The 20164-nt window shown below is 44.3% G+C and overlaps 1 protein-coding gene across 4 annotated transcripts in view; it reads right to left on the reverse strand.

The window, feature by feature from the left end:
• Positions 1–20164, reverse strand: part of PDE4B (phosphodiesterase 4B) — a 219516-nt gene that overhangs the window by 36259 nt on the left and 163093 nt on the right. For all 4 annotated transcript variants that reach the window (XM_063342708.1, XM_063342709.1, XM_063342710.1 and 1 more), the window contains one exon: positions 19295–19344. In XM_063342708.1, coding sequence (XP_063198778.1) covers positions 19295–19344 — 50 coding nt within the window. The remainder of the gene's footprint in view (positions 1–19294; positions 19345–20164) is intronic.

Genomic DNA, 20164 nt, shown 5'->3' on the forward strand with positions numbered 1-20164 from the left:
GTATTCATGACTACCCACAAGCAGAGAGCTATTTCCTTGAATTAAGCCATTGTTCTAACAGATCCAACAAATATATTTGAGAAAATTGTTCTGTAGATGGGTTTGAAAATACACAGGAAACAAAATCAAAGGCACCGAGCACAACTGCAGTGTCTCATTTAAAATCTGCAATGAAAATGTCCAAGTCTGATAACACCATCTTACAAACCACAAGCACTGAAAAAACCCTGTATCCTGTAATTACAGATTTCTTTTATAGATGCCCTATATGTTTTCCAATATTCAGGGAGTCTATGGACCACATTTCCAACTTTTTTTTCAAGCACAAAAGCTAGACATGTACCTAAAAGAAGGTATGATTCAAAAGCAAGATGCATCCAGCAAAACTACCCAACACCACACGTGCCGGCAACGCTGCCAGCGCAGGAACATGTTCCCTCTTGTAGGTCTATGGACACTTGCGCACTCCCATTCCGCTGGACCGCGGGGCTGGAATTACAGAGTAATCTAAAATCATGGGAACAACAGAGTATTGAGATGCACTTCCCTCCCCCCCCCCCAACATTTCATTGTATGCAATGAAAGTAATTATATCTTTTGCAAAGATAAATGCAGATGTGCTAAGAAAGGCACAAAGCCCCAGCACCTGTGGAACAGGTGGAGCCAGTACGCTCTTGAGCAACTCCCCGAACAAATGGACGATCCTGCCCTTCTCCCCACTCCCGATTGTATTTTTGGGACTCCAGTTCAACCAGTAACTCTAGCTGTCCCCTCTCACATTTCTCACACCTGCAGCTACACTGCAGCCACCCTCCGGCGTGCAAGGGAGGTGGGAGTAACAGCAAAGGGCTCTTCGGTTGCTCCCCGGCACAATGCCACCGCGCTGGGCACCGGGAGAGAGCGGGAGCAGGGCCAGCGGGTGCCGGAGCTCGGCGGGAGACAGGCAGGCTGTAGACGGCGTGGGCACGGGCACTGCATGCAAATGAACGGAGAGCAGCATGTCTCGGAGTAAAGCTTTTAGCAAAAAGCTATTTCAGAAACGTGGACTCTTCTGTTTCCTGGCGCTAATACGTGAGATGTGGTAAGGGAGGCCTGGGTAGCGAAACCCCCGCAAAGAGAAATGATGGGATTAACTGGCAAAGCCACTGCTAGAGGTACGCTGAAGAGGTGGCACTGGAGGAGATCCAGCTGTGGGGGAACGCAGACAAAATCTTAACACAGGCTCAAAAGCAGCAGAAACAATGGAGTCTGTATTCAGAGATGATAGAGGAAGATAGAGGCAAAAAAATGAAGTGAAAGCTTTCTACTGCTAATTGCGAAAAATGCCAGGAAATGAGTGAGATGCTGCTGCCAGGAATAACGCTTGTGATACTGAAATTGTTGATGAAAGTGTTTGACATGTGCTACAACCTCAGGCAAAATAAGGCCAAGATTTTGGGGGGCATTTTTCTTTTTGGTGTTGTTTTTTTTTTTTTTTCAAAACAAGGAGCAGAAGAAATGAACTCTTCTGTTACACTGCTGAGGAGTCTGGCATTGTAAGTTCCCTAATTAAAGACAGGTCCTTTCTGGGACACACCATTTCAGCTGCCCAGAAAGGCTGCTGGGAAAAGTCAGCCCCTAGAAAAATGGCTCCAAAATTGCTAAAGACGCCAAGGCAGTGATTAAAACAGCACCCGCCAAGAACATCGGGGACACATCCAGGTTCAAACTGGAAGAATCCAGGGAACACGCAGAGACCCTTCACCAAGCAAAGGCACGGGGACTGCGGAAAGCAACATGAAAGGGAGAAAGAACAACCTCCTGCCTGTAGGGAATGACACAAAACTAAACCGCTTCACATCCCCATGCTGCAGCCGTCCCAAGAAGGAAGAAGCCACAGCTCATTTAACCACCGAAACGGAGGCTTCCAGTGACAGGAGGAATGCCTTCAGCGTGACTCGGCCGACGCCGTGAAGCGCAGGAGATATCTGCTAGTCACTCAACTGCCATAGTAGCAGTGATGTTTCTGAGTCAACAGCCAACGCGCTCGCCGCCCGACCACTGAGCCAGCTGCAATGTAATTTGAGCAACGCCGATAAGCAGTAATATTAGCCTGGAGAAATGTCACTGGGGGGGGGGGGGGGGCGCTCATCTGAGCTATCTTTAGCCATCTAAAAGTTAATCATCTAAGCTCCGCGCACAGTCAGTGGAAAGTGCCCGGGACCTCCAAGGGGTGATCCTGGTCTATTCTCAGCACGACTGCTGCGATGGGCTGAATCACCCTCCGGAGGTGCCTGTTGATCTCCATTAACTACAGAAGGCACCTCTCTACCACAGTCACAGAAACTGGTTGGAAGGGACCTCTGGAGGTTACCTGCTCCAGCCTCCCACCCACAGCAGAACTATCCCCAGCTAATCACCAACACCAGCCTGATGCTCAAGTAGCTGTAGGGCACTGTTAAGACACCCCATACCCTCGCTGTCATCAGCCACCAACTGGACACACAGCCTTCATCACCACCCTTAGAGCCTGGTGGTCCAGCAATACCCAACCCTGTCAACGGCCCGTCTGTCCAGCCAATGCTGCTTCAGCTTCCACATGGGAACGCTGTGGGAAACAGTGCTTATTGCTGCAAGTATACCCATCCAGGGCCCTCCATGTGCCACCAGCCAGGCCACCCCCCTAGGCCTGGGAGAAGGAGGTCAGGGGTTTTCAAGCACAATTTGCCCTTGGCAAATCTGAGTCTACCATTCCTGATTTACTTTCTTGTCCTTCGCGTGTTTGGAAACAGATTCCAGTGAACACCCTCAGTGACCTCTCCGGTGACCACGAAAAGTCTGACTAGTCCATAGTTCCCCAGATCCTCTTTGCCTTTCTGAAAGAGGGACCTTTTTCCTGTTGTCACAGACTTTCCCAAACACCACGGTTTTACATGAATGACACACATTGACCTTATAGGCACATCAGCCAGCTCTTCCAGCCTGAATCCTGTCCAACGCTGGGGACTTGAATATATCCACCTCCTCTAGGTTGCCCCTAATACGCTGGTCCTTCATTGCCCTCCATCCCTCTCCTTCCCAAGCAGGATTGGGGGTGCCGGGGCTTAGGCAAAGACTTTGTCCGTGAACGCTGAGACAAAAAAGACCCCGAGTACTTCAGTCTTTCGTGTACCAGTTGTCACTAGGCTGTTTCCCCCACAGATTAACATTTTTTCTGAACTTTCTTTCCCTACTCCATAGCCATGTTGCAATCCCCTTGCTGGTCACAGCTCCATCAGCCGTTTGTCTGCCCAACTTCATGCCACACACCCAAACAGTGCTTTCACATCCCCCCCTTGTTACCAGTTCTTTTCAGTCTTTGCCTGCTCTCTTTTCGCACTTTGACTCGCTAAGAAGCTCCTTGTTTCACCGAGTTGGCTTCTGCTGAAATTCCTGATCTTCCTGCACAACAGGATGGTTTGCTCCGGAGCTTGCAATACGTTTTCTTCAAAAACCAGCCACAACTTAAGATTGGTCTATAATTTTTAGGTGGCTGAAGTTAGGGGAAATTAATCTTATGACAATGATGGAGTCTTGAGACCAAGCAGTAAATGGAAGTCCTTGGCAGCAAACAGAAGTTTCTGCAGAGCCCTGGTTGCTGGGCAGCCTGTCCCCCCAAGCCTTACTTTGATCCCAATTCCTGCAACCCTCCCCAAGGTGCAGGAGCAGTCATGGGGGCCCAGACACTGTTTTGAGGCAAAAATGAAACATATCAAGGAAACTCATACCAAGAGGTCAGCCTGGAGCAAGAGCCAAGCCCTGATGAAGCCAGTTAAGGCAGAACTGGACAAACCTGCAAAAGTCCTGATTATACCCACCAGTACTGGTATGCAGGCTGGTTGGGGTGGATCACCAGCCAGGTCACGAGAATCAGGTCACCGAGGACCCGCATGGGCTGGCAACTCACTGAACAGACCACTGACTGTTAGCAGTAACTAGGCAATTGCTTACCAATTAGTCCAGAGTAGGGCGATTTGGGTTTATTATCGTGGGAGCTGGAGAAGTCACTCAATTTTGCCCGGCTTTGTGGCAACAACTGCAGGTGCCCACAAGCAGCACTTATCATTAGTCCTCTAATGTCAGTGTTCAGGGTCCCCTGGGTTGGACAACAGGGTACTGAGAGTACCAAGAGCATCACTCCTCCTAGGAGAGGATGATGAAATGGAAGAGGCAACCAACAGCCACGACACCCGCCTGGGATAACGTCAGCAGATCAAGCCTGGGTGTCCTGTCCAGCTGAGCACAAGAAGCTGAAGCTCTGAACTGAAGGAGTCGTCGACTGAGGAGGGGTACAGCTGTAGTTTTTCAGGGACTCCTGACGGGAGAGCCTGTGATATCCCCACAGACACCTTAAAGCCGGACTGAAAAAGAATGAAGAAAATGGGGACAGGACACTACTCAAGTCTTGCCTTGCAAAGAACTGGATTTAACAAATGTTGCTCAGAGAGGAGGACCAGAGCTTCAGCGGGCATTGCAGCACAGTGCAGAAGACGTTTCATCATGAATCTTCATTCCTGCAGAATAAATAATACTAACATCTCTCTTCAACTGAGATAGAGCATTGGAAACCACTTGAAAAGGACTAGCTAATAAAAAGTCAGGGTCCCGAATTAAACTAAAAAAGTACTCTTGTGTATTTACATGTGTCAGATAACACAAGCACTCTAAAACAGCTGTGTAAACCTCAACTTTCAAAATGCTACAGTATAGAGATTAAAGATCAAGATTGCCAAAGCAAAGTTAACACTGCACCTTTTGCATGACAATGAGGTGCAAAATTGAGGCGTAAACACTAAGAACACCTTAAGGTAGCTAATAGAAGCCTATGAAGCTTCCCAGAGAGGTAAATTCTGATCTGAAGATAAGCCTAAAGGTTTAATCTGAAATGCTAACGAGGGAGGAAAACTGGAGAAGTTCTGAAGAAGGATTTAGATTGTAGATACCATCTCATCACAGGGTGGGATGGAGCTTTTTATCACTAGGCAGTCCCTGTTTCTGCAGTGTCCTTCCCCCCCACAGCAGCCACACGGAGTGAACAATACAGCGTAGCTGCCACAAATCAGAAGGGTAAGTGACAGTGCTTTTATGGTGCCAAATGGAAGTAACAAAATGCAGGAAGCATCTTGTCAGATGTCACTTAGCAGCGACATCACGGGGGAATCTGGGAACAGGATTTGCCTGCATAGTAGGAATTCCTCAGTCCATGGAGAGGGAGAAGCAGAAATGGCAAGAGGGGCAGAATCTAATCTTGGCCTGTCGAATGAACGGGAAATATTGCTCAGTTCCAACTTTATCTCGGGGAGCAAACACACGGTTTGGCACATTATCGTTTTACTGACCGGGCTTGATTCCTTGTTGCCCTGTAGGATTCCTGCCTTAATCACAAGACAGGAGGAAAAATACGATGCAATAGAGTACCTCTTGTTCACAAGGTCTAACAAAACAAGTGCAGAAGACTGACAGTGCACTTAAAGGAGAGAGCTGCAAGCAGAACGGTGAAAATGATTTTTCAGATGGTTCCCAATCCCAACTCCCTGTAAATCATGGGGAGCCCAGACTGTGTTTTTTGTTTCTCTGGTTAAACAAGGAAAGGCTGGATCACAGTAAGATGAAGATTTTATTGTGTGAGTAGCACTGTTTTCTTCCTGAGCACATGGCGTGCATGTGAATGCACTAGTGTGAGAAAGACCCTGAAACATCAGGATATGATTATGAAATGACCTAGCTACCCATTGAGGATTTACCTGTGCTGTGCAGTGTATTATCTCATTTGATACATGTGGGCTGGCGCGGAGAAGGCTGGTAAGCTCACACGTGCAGGGAAACCAACTTGGATCCTGGAAGCAACATCGTTGTGCTAACAAGGCACTCCACCTAAACTAATTAGCCCTGCCTTTCAACAGGCTTAATTAGGTGGGGCACCATCCCGTGCTGTTGTGGCTAGACGGCTTCCGGTCCTGGAGCTGGCTCACCCACAGCCAGTCTGAGGACTTTTGCGCTTTGCTACCTGGTGCTGTGTGCCGAGGATGGCTGGGTTGGAGCGGGGGCCCTGGCCCGTGTCAGCCTGCAGCGGAGCCCAGCGGCACTGCCTCTCCTGAGCCCTCCTTCCGTGCGTCGACCTCTGCAAACTGCTTGCCCGCGCCCCTGCACCGAAACTCCTCCTTGAGAAACCATGACTTTCACAACAGGCCTACGACAAGGAAGGAACTACCGAAACAGACCACGGTAATGATTTTAAATCAACAAAGGGAAAAAACACCCCAAAACATGAAAGATACAAGGGACTAACTGTATTCCATTTCACTGTTTCATAAGAGTTCTGCAAACCACAAACTGCATTTGGATCTACCACAGAATTCAGATGGTACTTTCATTCACATACCCATCTGCAGCCATTAAATCAGGTCTTGAACCGGCTTAACCTGGAGATAATAAAACTTATGGTCTAAATATTCTGTCAGAGTGAAAGTCTTTCAACTGTGGTGAAACAAATACTGGAGTAGGAAATGGCAGAGGAACTTCGGGAACAAATCCTTGAAGTACAAAGCACATCTATCTGAAAAGCTCCACTTGCCCACTGGCATTAGACAAAGCTTATTAATAATCTTTAGCTCTTCATGAGGCAGATTGTTCAGAAATTTTAAATGAGGGTCAAGATAAGGCTACCCATGTCACCATAACAATGTAGAACGGGCTATTGGTAAAACATTAGACCCGTTTAAATCAGTTTCCTTGGCTCCTGGAAAGGTTATAATTTAACACAAAATTGTCCTCTATTTCCACTCAATTTCATTTCCTCAAGGTCTTCAATATGAAAGTTAAGAATGTGGCTCCTGGAAGCATCCCAACCACAATTCATAGGAATTCCTTAGGACACAGATCAACCTTCGTGTCCGTATGCCCAGCTCTCAGCCTCGGAAAGACTGGGCATACAGTCATCCATTATGTTTTGAGCCCCTGTGCCAGCCATTTAAATGATATTAATTATAAAATATAATTAAATGGTTTTTTTCATGGCTAAATGTAATTTCTTGAAAGCATTATCCTTTAGGATGGAAGCTTAAAAAACTGATTTAGTTTGGAATTTTAATCTGTTTCCCCACAATAGATATTTTACGTACCCAAAGGGTAATAATGTTGACCTCACCGATTTACCTTATTTGAACTTTCTGCCCTTATTTAGCCTCCCAAAATGAACGAACATGACTTTCATCCTACAGCCGAAACCCAGAGATATTGCTGCTCCGCACTGAGCAGAGCCACTCACATACACAGCACGTTGCAAAAAATGATCTGTTTTGACATATTTGGTTTTCAAGTGATACTCTGAGTAAGCCCTATCAACTGATCTGTAATTGTACCAAACGACACTGTGGGAAGTCAGAGGATTGCTCACTGCAGATCGTGGGTCGGTCACAGAGCAGAACCAGCAGAAATAGTGTGAACAATCTGAAAGCACACGCAATTTAAAAAGTTGTTTCTTAATCTGTGGTTCTCCGGCTTTTGAAAAGGCAGAATGTTTTACCTGTTAAGCTAGTGTCCTTCAGACAGCTCTCTGGTGGCACCCTGGCACGAACGGATTCAGTTTTTGCATGTCCACGCACTGTAACTATGAATATTCAGAGTGAGTCTCAAGTCACAAAACTAAAAATCTTCAGACCTGCAGTAGCTGACAACAGAGCTAAAGTATTCATTGTGCTAATCATCTATATTAATCTACCCTAGTGAACAATTTCAGCTGTTCGTAGCTGTGACTCAGTGTGCTTTATGTTTACTAAACTGCACGTACAGCCTTTTAGAATAATCTGTTTAAAATCACAGAGTAAGTCCCACGGGTAAAAGGGTGGGGAGGAAGAGGGAGATGTCAGTATCCTACAAACCAGCATCATTTGTTTTGACAGCTTTTAATATTCCATATTAATCCTTTCACGTGCTGATCTCCACTGCGCCTCTGTGTCACCTTCATCCGAGGCCATCACACCCTGCTTATCAGCTTTTTAAAAGGTGTGTTTGGGACACGGGTCAGAACTGGACCGTATTTTCCCCGACACTGCCAGGGACACAGCATCAGATTCATTACATGGCTACCCATAATCAGAAATAGATAATATAGAACACCAGATAATAATTTATTTGAGGTTTTTTTCTTATGTCTGGATGATTTTAGCCAGAAGGTGATTAAACCTGGAGGTCCGAGTCCTGTATGAGTGCTTTCCTCAAAGCTGGGCTCTCAGCCCTGACCCGAATCAGGCTGTTACGCTCGAGCTAAGGGCTCGGGGAACTGCCCTGAAGGGGCAGACAGAGGATAAACACGAACCCCGCAACGACAGGCAGACTTGGAAGTGTAAGCACTTGTCCAATCCCTACAGCCAGCACAGGTAAGAATAGCCTTTCACTCTCAAAATACATTTAATTAAGGCCCTCAAAATATATTTATTTAAGCACCTCAAACCGAGTTCAATGAAATCAAAATGCCAGCTATACTAAAGGCACCCTTATTAATGATCTCAGTTAAAGTATCAGATTAAATGGACATGGAAATGGAAATGTTCCCCACTGAAGGTCAAATATCGGTTGGTCTACTGCAGATTTTTCCAGTGGTTACTTTTTATGCTTTAAGTTTTATGCTTGGTGGCACCTTTCAGAATTTCTTACATTTTGCAGCATAACAGAGGCACCTCATGTTAGCCTTGGCCAAGGTCTCTGCACTGTCATTCACGTTACTTCTCTGAAGTAATTAATTCTGTGAAATAAATTCAGTGAAATTCATACTATTTCTGTGAAACATCTGATTTTAAGCTGCACATGACTTTCCATTTAAGGCAATTTGCAATAAGAGACATTCTAGCAGCATGCTAAATTGACCACATTTGGATGCGTTACAAAGGCAGGCTCAGAATGAGCAGCTGCTGCTGAAAAATGTGGTGTGAGCATCGTCTCTTCTTGTGTTTCATTTTTTTGTTCCTGATCTATAAAGTGTGAGTAACAAATTTTTGGCTTTTACCTGGATAGTACGTTCCCAGTGTAAGTGGATGGAAATATTTAAAAGTTTCACACAATATAGTTGAAACCCAGGAAGCTCCAAACAGTTCATGACATTTCAGTAACAGGAATTTTGGGAAATACCCTGCCCAAAGAACTTGAATTAAGATGAAGGCCCAGCATACGTATTTGACTAGGCTCTGGATGTGGACCATGTCCCATAAAGTCTTACTGCTAAAGCAGAAAATACTCCAGTTAGACTGGAAATTTGTATCTGGATTTCTCTTCTTCAAGAAGTATCTTTGGGAAGAAAGGGAGGAAAACATTACACGACTGCCAAATACTCGCAAGATCTGTCATCCACCAATCCTGTACTTGTGTTTGCTAATGCATCGCCAACTTGTGAACGCTTAATTCTTTGAATTTTGGTAGTGGGATTGTCCCCACACTGCGCTCAAGCCATCGGATGATAGTCCCCGCAGAGCAGAGGGTTACACCCCGACCTCTTGGGCTGTCCCAGACCAGCACCAGCGCTCCCAGTGCGGACCCTAACGTCCTGCACTCGAGTCAGTCACAGCAGGGCCACAATTTCAGGTCGCTTCTCATAAAACTCGGGGAGGGAAGGAGGCAGGGAGGGAGGGAAGGGGAGCAGGAAGACAGGCTGGCTTTTCCACTTCTCAGAATAGTAGGCTGGTTTTTCAGGGAACGCGATGATTGCTGTAACTATCTCCTGCTTTTGTCAACCTAATATACAGTATTTAAAGAAAAATAAACTTTTTGCAAAATGTGACATTTTAGAATCATTTTGATGTTAAGTCCTAAGCTTGTAAAAGCTCCCTAAACACATCCCTGCAGCGTGAAAGGCCTAACTGGACTCAACCCATTTTAAATGAAAACACTGAGGTGTCTGGAATACGCTCTAAGGGCCCTGGCAAGCTGGATCCAAAGCCTTGCTCTGAACACCTGGAACCTGGAGTCTTTTAGATACAATTCAAAGTTGCCTGTTTAAGACATTTTTTTAACAGGGTAGAGGCGTGGTAGAGGAGTTTTCATATGCACAGAGGTTTAATTTCCTCTTGGAAAGGTATATTTATGACAGCAGGATATTTATACTAGAATATCTAAATTAAAAAGCATAGCTCTTTTAAAATTAAATCTAACTACATTAGTATTTAGTACTGAATAATGGCTACTGATCATGGCTCCTAGTAAACAAATAAAGTCAGTGTCTAATCTTGGGTCAGTTCCTACTCTTCTGGTTGATGAAGGGTTGTTTGCCACTGGCCTCTGACAGGCAGAGTACTGAATATAAAACCAGACGACATTAATCATCAAATCAACACCCTGCTAGATTTTGGGGGGTGTGTGTGGTTTTTTTTTTTTTCCATTCTGAATTCCTAAAATGATTAAGTGCCTGAATGCACAGCAAAGTCAATCAGCGATACCTTTAGACATGAAAATATATTCCACAGGGATGGATGTATTTAGATGTTTTTTTAAAATCTAATGCTTAAAAAAATGTAAATCTTTGTAAGCATACATATTTTTCCCATGAACTGAATTAACTTAAGAACCTGGCATGTTTTATTAATAACCATAAATAATTAACAGTTGTTTCCTTTCTGTCAAAAAAGTATCACAATTATACAATACTTAAGGCTGTCATTTACAGACACTTCTTACAAAGAAAACAATATTACAATAAAATGTTTCATTAACTATTAGCATAACATTCTTTACCAGTTGCACAATGACATTGTGCTTACATTAATAAGCTTAACTATGCTTAACTAGATAAATTTTTTTTAGTCAACCAGGAGATGAAAAGATATTGACAATAAGACCAGAGCGTTTCTGGGTGATTTGAACACTGAAAACAGTCGATACGTTCACTGTTCAGCATCACCGACTGGGAATCGGTGAGTCTAAACCGTATCTCAGAATGGATGCAGTTCCGTAACTGAATAGAGGGAAAAGTGCGTTAGCAATCCTTTACTCACGCTTTTAATTCTACCTGGATTATACATTGATTTTAAAAGCTCTTAATCTTCATAATTGTTATCCTGTAATTGTAGAGTCAAATTTGGTGGGCAAAATGTCTACCCTCCAGAGGACAACGGGTGAATTCAAATTCTGTCGATCGAGGCCAGCACTTTACCCTCTGTTTATGCCCCTACATGCTAGAATCAAACACTGCTCCCAGCAAGACTAATAAATACGAAACAGCGGGAGTTCCTGCCCAACTACGGACTGAACGATTTGGCCGCTGACAAGCAAAACACAAGGTTAGAAATACTTACTTTTTAAAACACCACAAGAAAGCAACTTACACTTGGAATCAGATCCTGCAGGAGGACAAAGTTTTGAACATGGGGACTGTCCAAGGACAGGCTGATGGCTCTGGGATTTGTGCGGTGCATTACCCTGGGAACGTCTCCGCACAGATACTCGGATGCAGCCTCTCACACTCCCATGGCCAGCTGTGTCCGGGACACAATGCTGCAGCAGTGAGCTCAACCTCGGGGGAGGAAGGAGAAACTTATATATAGCTGCTGTGGGGATGAGCTGATGGGTGCTTTCGGGAGTCCGTTTCAGCTCCCACTGGCTGGAAAATGCTGATGATATGGAAGTTGAAGGGGTTCAAATCAGTGGGACAATGAAGAACCCTATTCATCACTAAGGCATGCACAAACTGTGCCCCACGACCTAAAAAAAAATAACTTGGCCTGCCAGAAGTTTGGTTTGGGTGTTTTTGTTTGTTTTGGTTTGTTTTTTTCCTCAGATCAAGCACACATTTCTCAAACTCATATGGAACTGATTCACTACACTGAAGACTGCGATGTCAAAATCTCACCCACAGCAACTATTATCATTCTATGTAGAAAACAAAAGAAACACAGATTTTATCAACTCCGATATTAGCAATGGCAAAGTCTTATTGTCTTCGCAGAGGCCTTAAGCAATGCAACAGGAATGGGAGCTGAGTAAAGCAATGCAGGGTTTTCAGGGCTTGACTTGTGCTTAAAGAGCAGAGTGAATATGGGGACACAATGAGAACATGCCACTACGAAGATCTCTTCATTGCCACCTTGGGTTCACAGTTGCCCGGCTCATTCAGAAAGAAACCATCCATCAGAGAGAAGCCCTTTTAACAACCTATGACTGTTTCTATGGTTTTACCCTACGTAACAGAGTGTGGTACCAGCAGTGAAATGACAACCTCAACAAAAAACTCAGTGGTTTGGCTCCTCAACCGCTCTTCAAAAATGCATTGCTGCTGTTGATTACAACATACCTGCTTGTCTTGTCAAAGGAAAGGTACTCCTTCCACCTGGGTGAGGATGCCATCTATGTATATCCTTAGGTTTTCAGCTCACAGCCCCTTTGGAGCCTTTGTCTGTTGGCCAGAGCCATTCCTGACACCGGGCAAAGGAGAACTGCACAACCCGAAGCTGCGTTCAGCAATGGGAGGTAGGTGTCTCCCCGGCCACGGGAATGAATGGACGGCTTGGCCAGCCCAGGAGAGCTCAGCTCGCCTCAGAAATACAGCAGGACAGCGTGAGTGCACGCAGGGAGTCCTGCTGGCAGCATGGCTGCTCACCCCACGGCCGCAGATGGCAGCTGGGCCCCAGGGAGTGACAGGCTCCTGATGGCAGCAGCACGTGTAGCATCTTCATGTGACATCCACAGGTGGGGCGGAGGGGAAAACAGTTTTTATCCGTTGCTATGGAGTCATGATTAGCTTGTATGTCTTCAGAGCCTGCCGAGGAGAAATGAAGGCTATTTTCTTATATAGATGTCATGAAATCAATCCTTGCAGAATTTCTGGAGTCAAAGGCTAAACAGGTTTGCCTGAATACCTTCTGTTACTTGATACACAAATACATCTAGCCGGGAGACCTAAAATGAGTGTCATTTTTCAGCTGGAGCCGATCGCAAAAAATTACTCTTTAGTCTCATTTGGAATTGTTTATGTGCACAGTAACATAACAAAAGTGTGTTAAGTAAAATGCAGCAATTATCTTCACAGAAAATGAGTCTTAGAAAAAATTAAGCAAAAAAACTTCCCTTATTGCAAAGCATAGTGACTTCAGAAGAAACTTTTCCCTTATTCTCTCCAAAAGCTAAAAGAAAACCTGATGTTCTTCTTTTAAAATGTGTCTGCCTCTAGGTCTTTGGCACAGGTTTACTGATGGGAGGGCCGGCAATCTATTTAATGACTGCATTGACGTCAATAGCATAACTGAAATACTTACTAAGATGCATGAGTCCAACTTTCAGGGGGTGTGTGTTCCCAGGCAGGCGCAACACACGAAACGGACTCTCGGCGGGAATGAACTACCCCCGGAGAGCAAGAAACGGCCTCTGGACTTCCCCAGCGGGGTGTGGGACACGGTCAGCTATGCTTGTTTGTTCTGCAGGCCACTTTTAATGTTCACTTTGAAAGGCACTTTTAGTTTCTCCAAGCAGTAAGAATCACTTTATCATTCAACAGCCTTAATTTTACTCAGTCACATCATTAAGCTGACAGCTATCTGATTTCTTTTACAGTTTTGTTAGTTCCTAAATTATCTGCATCATTATAGCACTGCATCCTTTAAAAATAATATTTGTAGGTAATAAGTAAGCCTACAGCACCACTGAGTTTACTGTGCACAATCAGTTACTTTTTAGCTCAGCTGTCTGGTCACATACGGCTCCTCTTGCACACTTGTCAAAAGCCTGAAACACCGCATCTACTTGACTTGGACAATCTGTCTCAAAATCAAAAGGCCAGATCTTCAGCCAAACTCCCATCAGACCAACAGAATTTAAAACGAATCTTCTATTTTGTACATGCCCAGAGCCATGCTCCGCACGCCAAGCAGAGAAGTATGGTGCAAGAGCACTTGCTCCATATTAATGACTTGGGATTTATAGGTATTTGTAACCAAGAGCTGACTTTGATGCAGAGGGCTTGTTAAGTCCTACAAAAAGTTGGGACTCTCATTAGCACAAGCACCAACATTATCCAGTCGTTTGTTTATGCTTTATACAAATGTTCGTGCACGAGTCTGTGTACATCTTACACCCACATAAAAAATGAAAGAGTACAAGTTTTGAGTTCGTGTAAAGGCATGTGAGCAGTGCAGACAAACGTGCAGATGTGCAGGAAAGCAGAGGCTAAGGCACAAGCAAGAAAAATACCAATCTTTCACTCCCATCCCCAGAGAGGAATTTTAACAAAGCTTTAATCCCACGAGCCCTGAAAAGGCTGTGTGTGACATATCCCAAAGCGCTACACCCCCCAAAGCCTCGGGTTGCAAAGCAAATCAGCTATATTATATTGCTAGGTATATAATTAATCATGAGGACACACTATAATTATTCAGTGTTGAAAGCATCCAAGGGGCACTCGGTTGCCTGCTCTTGAGAAAAGTTTCTACAAACCCCTCACAGCTCCAGGAAGCACACAACACGGTTTGGTCCTTAACACTACGCTTTGCTCCTCTCAGCCATCAGTAACGTTTAAATGCAACAGCCTATCAGACCAACCAGTATGGGAAAATACTGTCCATCGGGGTGTCGATCTTCTGGCAGAAATGTACCACCTCTCCCGTCTTCACCTGGAAAATCCCTGTGGCATCACGACTGGTACAGCGCTTTCTCCACAACCTCTGCGATGGGGAGGAGGGGGTTCATTTACAGCAGCACCCACAGGTAACGCACAGGTTTTTACACAGATACTGCAAAGGGAAGGTGATGGCATGAAGAGCCCGCGCTAGTCCAGACAAACACAAAGACCGGTACACAGCCACTGCTGTGCAGTGAGGGAGACACCGATACCGGGAATCTAAGCAAACAGCAGCGACCCTGTGCTGAGCTGAGAGAAGGAACAGCACAATATGAAAAAGTCCTGGGAAAAACAGAAAGGAAGCAAAACAGATGGAGAAAAGATTGTACCAAAATGGGTGGCGGAACCAGAGGCTTAGACTGACCGTGGCAGCCAGTGAAAGATGGTTTAATTTAGAGAGAATTAGGGCCAATGAAGTAAATAAATATGGAGGGAAGAACAAAACTAGGCAGAAACCACCAGATTTGTTGCTAGTTAAAGATTTTATTAGTTGAATCAACTGGGTAGGATCTAAAGACCTTTCATTGATGCCAAGGGAGGAGGGAGCTGAACTGAGAAGAGAAGGCGCTGATGGATTCACTGAGCCCAAGGTAGCACAAAGGTCAATGAAACTAACTGTGGCAGAGGCCGCATTTAAAAAAAAAAAAAATCAAAAAGGAGAACAGGAGAAAGAAACATCACAGACGCTTGTGCAACGATGTGTTTATATCATTGTTTCTGTAACTCCAGAGAAGGTAGTTGGGTAGCACCCATTCATAATCCTGGCCCTGCACAATTGCACTCCGCTTAGGAACCTCATGGTCTGAAGTATTCCCACTATCCTTCCCAGCTGCAAAGTACATGAGCTAATTAAGGATTTATGTACTTTTTGCTATGGCTTCGTATTTCCATGTTATGGTTTCTCAGTTAATTCATAAAAGCAATTTTGTTCATTCCTGTGATCTGCAGTTATAACAAAACAACAGGAAAAATCTGCCAGATTTTCTGAAGCTGATACCAAGGACAAAACACAGGATGTTCAATACATATTCCTCTTCCTTTTATGGCTGTGGTTATAAGGTTAAGAAGGCTCTGAAATTTACAGTGACATCAGTATCGGCTTTGAAAGCACTTCGTCCCATGAAAAACCTGGCCAGAATTTTTCATGCTTTCAAGAAAATGAAAGCAAAAAAGAAAAAGAATTTCGTAATTTCGATGCAGCTCATTCATTTCGCCACGGGCCTGGGTCCTCAGTGATGCAACTCCTTGGGAGTACACTAGCGACAGATTTGGCTCCTCTCGGTTTGAAACAACTGACAAACCCTGTACGATTCTAGCTGGAGTAAACAGCTGGCATGTATTACTTCCAGTGCAAATCCTGAACGTAATTTGTCTCCCTCCAGGGTAATTTTATTAATGTATGCTAGTTTGCTTTAAATCCCGAGTTCTGTACTTTTCATAACAGGATATAAATCACTCCACTAATGACAAATAAAAGGAGACATATATGAGATGCTCATACTGATGTCGATTGTGGTAAATCTATGAATCAATGTGTGACACGGGAGAACTAAATAAAATTCCGAGCTTTGCCAACTAACCGACCCAGAGAATATAAACACATTTCATTTCAAAACACATTATTTTATCTAGAGGGATGTACCGCAGCCTAGTCCCAATCAAAACATTACTGTTTCCTTCTCCAAAACTTTCAGGAAAAACACTCGGCATCCTTTCAGACACAGGAGCCATTGGCACATAACTGGAAGTGTTCTGATAGGAAAATCTCTCCTTCCTTTCATAATTTCCAAATCAGAAGCCATCTAGGGGAAAAAAAAGCTGCAAACACTGAAAAAAAAAAAATAATCCTCTAAACCCCTTTGTTCTTCTGCATTTACATGGAAACTTCCTTAGAAAGTAAATGACCGCCATTGTTTTCTGCTCTACTGAAATGAGTTGCAGTATGTAACAATGGCTGTAAGTAGGTAAAGGAAGGGAATCACCAAATTGGTCAAGGCGACCGCTAGACAGAATGACTGCAGCCTCCACAGGATACAAGAGAGGCTCTACAGGAACCTGGAACGCACTCCAGGCAGCAAAGTGGGGGCAACAAATGCAACAAGAGAATACGGACAGAAATTCAGAATGGTCCTGGCTTATGTGCTAGAATAGCACAAAATAAGAAAGTAAATAACCGCAGGGCAGAGTAACACTGGCATTCTTCATTACACCGCAGCAGCTCTATCAGGCTGCTTTTCAGAGTCTTCCTTCAAAGTGTCAGAGCTGCTGTCCCTCCTCGGCAAGCTCACTCCTGACGCCCTGGGCACGGCGGTGTGACAATATGGCAGATACAGTGTCTTACGCTGGCCAGGAAGGGATGGCTTCAGCCTAGAAACTAGATCCTGTGAGAGCTCATAAAATTGATCAACAAAAATATAATCTGAAACAATTTAACTAAGAACACCAGGCGGTTTCACTAGTAATATAAATATTGGCTTTAGTCATGTAGGAAATAACACAAATTCCTATCAATCTCAAAACTATTTCTTATTCTTACCTACAAACTGTAACAATTCACTTAAGTTGTAATGATACAAGTCGTATTTTACATTTTGTTTGAAGACTTCACCTAAAGTCAATTAAGTTACATGGTTAAGAACTCATTTACTCGAGGGGCCACGAATCCAGCCTAGACTTCTCTACTTTCTACAGATTCCACAACCCGCTGAGCTGCAGTTTTCTTCCACAGCCCTTTTGTTACCAAACAAAAATCTACATACTGAAAATGCATCCGGCCTGGCTCACTTCCACATCTGGACATTTTCTTTTTTCACAGCTCAGGGAAGATGTCAATATAATTTAGTTTAGATATATCCACCTATCCACAGATAATTACTAGCACTGAAACATTAAAAAACATGAGTCAGGATCACAAGGTTAAAAATGGTGAAAGTTGGATTCTTTTCAGTTGCTTTCTCTTTTTGAGCTTTGCAGGGTAACACAAAACTTGCTCTGCAATTACGCGCGTCAGACCCTTCAATCAAAAAGAAAGCTGAAATTTTCATGTATTCCCAGCATTAGAAGCTTGGGTTAGCTAAAAAGTAACAAGTAGCCTACGTTGGCAACACTGTAGAAAAATGTCCACGAAGTGTTAAAAAGTTGAAAGCAATTGTTTACACAGAAAGTGCTAAGAAAATTAATCTAAAAATTCCTGGAACGGAATTGTCTCCTCATTATTAGATGCTGTAACCTATATAAACAGATCTATGGAAAGATTATGAAATTTTCCATGATTTTCTTCACACCGTCCACAAAATCAAAGTCTTGCTAGAACAGATTTTTAAATAAAGTGACGAGTTGCATTCCTGCTAGCCCTGACTCAACACTGTTCACAGAGAGGGAGTGAAGGGAAAGGCGTTTAAGGCTATGTTGTCCAGTTTTCATTCTGCATCAGAGGTTACCACATTCCATTAACAAGTTTTAAGGACCCTAATCCGGAAGTCTCCAGGACTATATGTATCCCCAGACAGTAAATAATATACAGCATGAAAGGAAATGATAGTTAAGTTACCCAGGCTTCACACACTGTAAAAATTAAGGTTTATTAGTCCCTCCAAGCACATAATTATTGGAAAGGCTGAGATTAAACCTTACAGATGGGCACTCCCTCCAAATCTTATCTCCTTCTCTGTGGGAGTAACCTTTAAATTAGTGCAAGCAGGGCCAGCTCTGGTCCTCAGAGGGGTCCCACAAGTGCCCAGCACTGCAAGGCTAAATCCAGGTATGAAAACAAAGAAACTTGTCACGAGCAGGTTGCCTCTGCTTCCCATCCTCAGTACTTCGCCCTACCTGAGCAGCGCCCCGCTCCCACCCCGACTGCTCCCTGCCTCCGCTCACTGGGCTCACACTGCTGCCTACCCCACCTCGCTTGGGCACCCCAGGCAGATGCCGAGCCCCCTCGGGGGTCCCTTGTTCACCCTCCATCCAGCCGCTTTGCTCGGTGTTATTCTCCTCTGCAATCGCAGTCAGACCTACTTGTGTTTAGTGTTGTCTCTGACCCGGCACGGGGGTGAGGACAAGGTGACTGAGGGACACCATGTAAAAGGGGGGGGAGCAGACAGGAAAGAAGATGCGATTAGCCACACTCGCTGACTTCTGCTCTCCTTCCATTGCTAAACGCAGATTTCAAAAGACCGCAAGCAAACAACGAAACAAACAACAACAGCAAAAAAGCCGTTCCAGGGCAGCCTAATACAAGCAGAGGAAGTTTCACCTGAGAAAGGTTTTTGAGATTGCAATTTTTACATAGATCACATGGAAACAAACTGAAATAAACAGGATAAAAAAAATACAGCTGTGCCTGAGCCTGTTCGAGGCCTGTAGGCTGGGGCTTGTCCAGGCCTGTGCAGCACAGGGACTCAGAAGAATAGCAGTCACTGTGGCCGTGACTATCAAACCAAAATCATGTTTGTCTTTTACGCTAACACACAAGGATAAACCCAAACCCCAAACTATTAAAATAACAATATTTTGGGCCTGGTGGTTCCCTTGTATTGGTTTTGCACAAGTAACCCAGAAGAAGCTCTGTGAGCCCAGAATCGCTCGAGGGGGAGGGGGCAGAGAAGCAGCTGTCAGTAAAATGATGTGCAATACCTTCGTCTGCATTTGTCTTGCAGGTGATTATCAAAGTCACACACATACCTTGCAGGTTAACTCTGGAGACAGGTGGCTGACTTGTCACTGGAGATCTCCTAAGAGGAATAAAGAATACACTATCAATAGGTGTTATTTTATCATTTCAAACCCTGTTGGCAGTTCAAACTGCCAACTCCCACAGTTAAAAATCCTTGTTTATACTCACAAAGAAGCCCAAAACACTTTAAAATTATTTGGCAGCTAATGAGCAGTACCGATATATCTGTTAGGAAAACCCAAAGATGGTCTATCCCCTGCTAAGCACACACACACGCTGCAAAGATGGTACACCAGGAAAAATGTGCCATCATCCCACCCTGCCTTTGCAACTTTCTGCTCCAAATATGCCTGGAAGTCAGCAAGGGCCGGTCTCTGTGGCCGAAGGGGTCGGTGGACGCCCCAGAATCAAGGTCTGCTCCTGAAAAGCTTTTTCCTACAAGGCCTGGACTGGACCCTGAAGTAATGTCAACCGCTACACCAGCATACAGGCTACAAGGCAATGCCATAGGTAAGGTGAGAAATGTACGGCTTTAAACCCTACCGTTAACACTTTGAACTGCAGTGGCAAGCACATAAGAAGACGCTGCAGTCACTAGCGTAAGCTCTGAAAGATCTGAAGGACATTTTTCTGACTAGGAGCAACAATTTCATCAGAAAAGACTGGATTTCGAAAGGACCAAAAGCTATTTGAAAAATTGGCTCAAATCAAGCAAACAGGGTCTGACTGGAAAAAGGGTGCAGTATTTTGCCAAATGTCAAAATATTTCATTGTGAGATTTGCCAAATAAAACTGTTAATTTTTCAAGTTCAAACCACAATTTACTTGGGAAAAAAGAGACTTCTTTTCTATAGAAGAAGTTAAAAAGAGTTGACACC

Source organism: Chroicocephalus ridibundus, chromosome 8 (genome assembly GCF_963924245.1).
Source record: "Chroicocephalus ridibundus chromosome 8, bChrRid1.1, whole genome shotgun sequence".
Lineage (NCBI taxonomy): Eukaryota > Metazoa > Chordata > Aves > Charadriiformes > Laridae > Chroicocephalus > Chroicocephalus ridibundus.